Source organism: Lathyrus oleraceus, chromosome 1 (genome assembly GCF_024323335.1).
Source record: "Lathyrus oleraceus cultivar Zhongwan6 chromosome 1, CAAS_Psat_ZW6_1.0, whole genome shotgun sequence".
Lineage (NCBI taxonomy): Eukaryota > Viridiplantae > Streptophyta > Magnoliopsida > Fabales > Fabaceae > Lathyrus > Lathyrus oleraceus.
In genome coordinates, this window is record NC_066579.1 from 242124634 (window position 1) to 242130959 (window position 6326).

At 31.4% G+C, this 6326-nt stretch overlaps 1 protein-coding gene across 1 annotated transcript; it reads left to right on the forward strand.

Annotated features, from left to right (window-relative positions):
- The first annotated feature begins 364 nt into the window (after window positions 1-364).
- LOC127129507 (E3 ubiquitin-protein ligase ATL6) lies at window positions 365-1871 on the forward strand. Its single transcript, XM_051058676.1, has one exon. The coding sequence runs from the start codon at window positions 588-590 to the stop codon at window positions 1470-1472; it is 885 nt and encodes a 294-aa protein (XP_050914633.1). The 5' UTR covers window positions 365-587; the 3' UTR covers window positions 1473-1871.
- Window positions 1872-6326: the final 4455 nt, after the last annotated feature.

Below are 6326 nucleotides of genomic sequence, written 5' to 3' on the forward strand. Positions count from 1 at the left end.
CTTTATTAAAAAAATTATCAAAAACTATTTGATTTGTTTGAAACAAAACAAACATTAATTCGTGGTTTTTTCAAAACTGACACTTTTCATTGGATTTTATAGAATTTGATCGATTATAATTAAATAATTTATCCGATTTGACAATCAAACTAGAACGATGACCCTTTCAGTTTTTGATTTGGTCGTCCAATTCAAATCGATTTTTAAAACACTGCCATAAACTAATTTATCAATTAGTAGTATTTTTTCCTGGTCAAAATCTTTGGGCTAAAAACAAAACAAAAGAAAAATATTTTAATAGTTGAATTAATTAAAATATCTTCTAAGTTTGTGGTATATTTATAGCCCCTTAGAATTGATGAAAAGGAACATAAAAGGAGTGTTCACTTCACACTTCACTCTTCACCGTTCATCCATTCTTGAAGCTTTTCTCCACTAAACCAAATCCTTGTTCTTCAAGCAACAAATGCAACTTCCCTTCTTCTTTCCTCTTCTCTCCTCTCCCCTTTATAACACTCATTCCTCTTCTTTTTCCTCATATTCCCCTCCTCTCTAAAAACCAAACTCCACTAAACCACACATCAAACATGCTTATGTTTCATCTCAAAGCATCTATGATTCCCTTCCTCCTCCTTCTATTCCTCAACCATGTTGAATCACAAACATCCATGCAACCTCTTCCAACAGACATTTCTCATCACAAATGGGAGCCCTCCTTTGCAATCACAGTAGGTTCCATACTTTGTCTACTCCTTTTCTTAGGAATCATTTTTTTCTACATCAGAAACTGTGTTGAATCACACATCATCATCACAAGAACAAATCACACCACAGATTGTCCTTGTTCATGTTCCCATGGTATCAACAAAGAACTCCTCAACACTTTCCCTATCCTCTTTTACTCAGCAATCAAGGATCTTAAAACTGATAAAGGACCCTTGGAATGTGCTGTTTGTTTAACAGATTTCAAAGAAAATGATACCTTGAGATTACTTCCTAAATGCAACCATGTTTTTCACCCTCAATGCATTGATTCATGGCTAGCTTCGCATGTCACATGTCCTGTTTGTCGCGCAAATCTTAACCAAGATTCTTGTCAGGTTTCTATCCCAATTATCATCCCAACCCATTTCAACAATGACCAAATGTGTGAAGAAAATTCTCAAACCGAAACCGAACCCGTACCCGAACCAGAAATCACTTTCAGTAATGCTTCCAATGACCCAAGCCCAAACCAAATTGGAGAAAGTATCAATTTTGGTGACAGTCACGCATCAAAACCGAAGCTTTTGAGGTCAAATTCAACTGGTCATTCTTTGGATGAACAAGTGAATTGTGAGGAGAAGTACACACTGATGTTACCAGAGGATGTAAGGAGGTACATTTTGGTTAACCATGGAAAAAGCTGCCAGCTTTCTATGAACGGCGAGGCCAAGGTTGAGAAGTGGGTTTGGTGTCCGCGACGTGGTTGAGGAATTTCATCGAACAGTTTCTGTGCAACTTCTGAAGACATCGGTTACTAACCAAAATATCTTCTTGAAATGAAGAATGGTGATGCTTAGGTTGATTCAATAAATGGGTCATTGTTGAATTTTAATGGGGTTGTAGAAATTGGGTGTAAGAACGATGAAGCAAGAAGAAGATGATTGAAATGGAAGATGATTGAGATGGAAGATGAGTAAAGTTGTTGTTGATTGAGTTAACTCGTTTGTCTTTACTTGGGATGTGTGAAAATAGTTGCGTATGAGATGAGTTAACTCGTTATTTTATTTATTTTTTAATATGTTTTTTCTTGTGGAGTTCAAAAGGTGAGATGAGTAGCAAGTGCCTTTTTTTTCTTTCTCTTTATTTTATTGGTTTATTAGACACCATCCACTAGTACTGATTATCATAATTATTTTATCTAATCGTCTAATCTCATAAAATGATTTTAAATGAGTTTAATAGTTACTATTGATTAAAAGATTATCTTATTTGAACTATCTACGGTTATTAAGAAAGTGATTAGATGAGTTAATTTTAGTGATAAATCTATTATAATTTATTAAAATATTTTTATTAATTATAGTTAGTTTTAAAAAAAAGCTAATAAATAAAGATATAGTAGTTAAAAAAATAATAAATATTATATTGATAGTGTAAAAGGACAATTATTTTGAAATAAAGAAATGAGACAGTTTTTATAATCAAAATATCAATTATTTAAGTCGTTTAAAATTATTAGTATGATATGATAGTTAATGGAATGTTTTTTTAAATATATCTTCTATTTTCTCATTTTAAATTGGTTGATTTTAATTTTGAATTTAATTTTTGTTAAAAGAAAATTTTATTTTTTTTGTTACGTGAAAGTAAAAGAAAAAATAATAGAACACAAGAGTTCTTAAGAGATTTAGCATATAATTTGACAAGGATAGTAGCACTAAAACTTTTCTTTTTAAATATAGTACATGGAAATGTGTCAATCCTTACAATTTCTAATTAGCAATAAGGGATTAGCATAAAAATAAAATTTTAATGTTTCTTTGTCATTAATTGGACGACATGGAGATAATTAGAAAAATAAATTATTATTTTTTAAACTTTCATTCTAAGTAATTTTGATTTAAATCTAAGTGTATAATTTTACATTCCATTTAAATCTATATAATTTTAAATTTGAATCAAAGGCACATATTAAGAGATAAATATAATAAAAAATTATTTGTACAAGTTTGTATTACCCTTATAATTTATTATTTTTTTATAAATTAATTAATTAGAGTTCTAAACTCCAACTCATCAAGTTTTAGCATGGGCCTAGTATCCAAGTTGATAATAAGTGATGTATGAAAGAGGATATAAACGTTAATTAGATTTTACTAAAAACGATGTGGGTCTTCTTTAGATTCCAAACAACAAACTTTGTGTTTGTATCTATGTCATCATAATCTTCAGCAAAAGATTGTGTTGTGTTTGAAGATGATCATATATAGAAGAGCTTGCTGGAAAATTCATCTATGACAACAACGCCTTAATTTCAAACAACAACAATTCTCTTAGATTTTTATGATACTTAGATTTGTTATGCCTCTTAAGAAATATTGAAGGATCTATTATCTTTTGAAAAAGAAAAACATTATGTTTTACTTAGCTATAATTTTGATATTTGAATTGAGTTAAACTCTATATGGTTATCACTTTTATGAAGAGACGAACTAGATGCACACAATCTTGTTCAGAGTACTTTTGAGTTTTGAGTTTGGATGTTTATCAATATTCTTTATTGGATTTCTCTTCCAGTTTTTATAACTATATTCTTTTTACTTTAAAAACAATTGAATTTCTCTTTCAATTCTCATGACTATGCTCTTTTTACTCTAAAAATAATTGGATTTCTCATTCAGTTCTCATGATTTTGCTCTTTTTACTCAAAAAAATAATTGGATTTCTCTTCTAGTTCTTATAACTTTTTTACTCAAAAAATAAACAATGATATTGTTGTCTTGCTTCTTTATGTTGATGACATGCTTATCATTGACGATGACTCTATTAGAATTGAATAGCTCCAAAAATTCTTGTGTGAGAACTTTGAGATGAAGGATTTTTTACCATTAAGTATGCTTCTGATCTTGTTTCTTGGACAGGTTTTACTGATTGCAAAATTGAAAATACTCATTTAGAACCCAATGTTTGGTTTACTCCTCAAGATGGTGGTACTTTGATTGATTATGCCCCTCTTTATCGGTAACTCGTAGGTAGCTTGATTTACCTCATAATTACTATATCAGATATATCATATGTTGTTCTTTGATTAATCAATCCATGGTCTCTCCGTGTTCCAATAGTTATGTTGCTATCCTCGAAATTATTCGATATATTAAGGGGATCATATTTTATGGTCTACACTACTCATCTGCAATCTCATTGATTCTTAAAGTCTAGTCTAATATCGATTGAGCCGGTGATCCTAATGATCGTCGATCCACTATAGGTTTTTGTATTTTTCTTGGAGATTCTCTTTTTTTTTTTAGGGAGCAAGAAACTAACTTTGACAACATGCTCTAGCACTGAAGTTGAATATTGTGCTCTTGATGATATGACATATGAGATATTATAGCTTCGTCGACTCCTTGTTGATTTAGAGACATCTCAACCTTCCCCGGCAGATCTTAATTGTGATAATCGTGGTGCCATTCAAATAATCCACAATGATATTTTTCATAAGCGAACAAAACATATTGAAATTGATTGTCTGTTCATTCGTCAGCATATTCTCAATGGTGAACTTCACCTTTTATCCCTAAGCACCCTTGACCAATCAACTGACCTGTTCACAAAACCCCATTCTCACATCCGAACTTTAATTTTCAAACTCAAGTTATTTAAAGCTCCACCCACTTGAATTTGAGGGGGATGTTACGATATGTTATTATTATTTCATTATTGTAATTATGTTAGGTTTAATTATTTTTTATATGTAATTATTCTATTTATTTTTCATCTGCAATATTATATTATAAATAGGAGTTTTAGCAATACTTTATTATAAATAGGAGTTTTTGCTTGTACGGAGAGATATATCAAATACACAAATATATTTGTTAAGAAATGTGGTCGAGCCTAATTCAACCCTACAAAACCGGTTGGTAGAGTGAGGACTGCCCCCACTTATAAACACATGTTCATGCCATATATTGTCCGATGTGGGACTCTTAACACACCCCCTCACGCCCAGGACTGGACATCTGGAGCGTGGTAACACACCCCCTCACGCCCAGGACTGGACATCTGGAGCGTGGAAATAAATGGTGGGTGGCCCGATAGCGGAAACCATAGTAGGTGGCCCACCGGATCTTAGACGAGGCTCTGATACCATGTTAAGAAATGTGGTCGAGCCTAATTCAACCCTACAAAACCGGTTGGTAGAGTGAGGACTGCCCCCACTTATAAACACATGTTCATGCCATATATTGTCCGATGTGGGACTCTTAAGTATCTTTCTGAATTTCTACAAAACTTTCGACAAGTCCTGATATGTAAAATCAATCAATAATATAGATATATTATAACACACCTGTTTGAGAACTATCTTTCTTTAAGATAAGGGATATGATATGCAATTTGATCCTTTGACTAATTAACCATTAGAATAAAATTTGTTAAAAATATAATAAAATATGGTTAAAGATCATTACAAAATTATTTCAAAAAACCCAAAATAACTCATTTGGACAAGCTCTTTTAAAACTATTACAATTCTCACATGAGACTCCTTCACTTCCTCTATTATTAAAGGTGACAATTCGTCAACTATTAAATTTTTAAATGATATTTAGAAAACATGTTTCAAAAATTAAAAAAAAATCAGTCACAAAAATTTAATTATATAAATATGACATGAATGAAATATGAACATTTAAACACTAGAATTAATGAAAATTTGGAACTATAAATCAATTTTTGAGTTCATTTTTGTTGAAGAATTTATAGTGTTCAAAACATGTTTGCAAATTTATTCAAAAAATATATGCTGATTTATTAATAGAGAATAAAGATTCTAGAAAAATAATTTTGTGGAGACTAAAACATACAAATTTTTTAGGAAAACAAAAATATGATACTTGTTTAATACATAGTGATAAAAAAATCTTTTCCGATAGATTTTTATTCTGATAATCGTGGTGTCATTCAAATTGCCCACAATAATATTTTTTCTAAGTGAACAAAATATATTGAAATTGATTGTCAGTTCATTCGTCAGCATCCTCTTAGTGTGAACTTCATCTTTTATCCATAGGTGTAATACCCCAAAATTTATCCTTCATTTTTCTTGGAAGCATGGGATTATGTTTTACACTTCATTAGCATCATACTAGGTCATACTCATTGCATACTGCATTAGTGACTTGGGAATCAGGTTTTGATTGATCACTCCTTAACAGAAAGAGCTCACACAAAGCAAGATTGAGAATTAGAATTCATTTCTCTAAGTATACAAGTCTCAAAGGTCTCAGGGGGCTCCAGGTGTCTTATTATGGTCCTCAGTTCATCAATGAAGGATTCAGAGCTATCAGAGTGTTCATCTAGATTTAATCAGGAAATTAGGGTTTCATGGCTACTTGCAACAGGCAATGTTTGGTTGGAAGTAGTGGAGCTTATCCATGTCATGATTGGAGAGGCATCTTGGCCTAGGAAGATTCATAATTATCTCAGAAAGATCCATTGGCAAGCAGTGCAATCAGTTCCCGATCAATTTTGCCCTAAAATTAGGGTTTGGTATAAAATAAGTTTATTTCTGATTCTTTGGGTGAAACTCTTTTCCATGGCCCTCCATGTGTCCACAA

What these genes read in the sequence shown, in the direction of transcription:
- LOC127129507 (XM_051058676.1), top strand. Translation starts at nt 588, where the DNA reads ATGCTTATGTTTCATCTCAAAGCATCTATGATTCCCTTCCTCCTCCTT.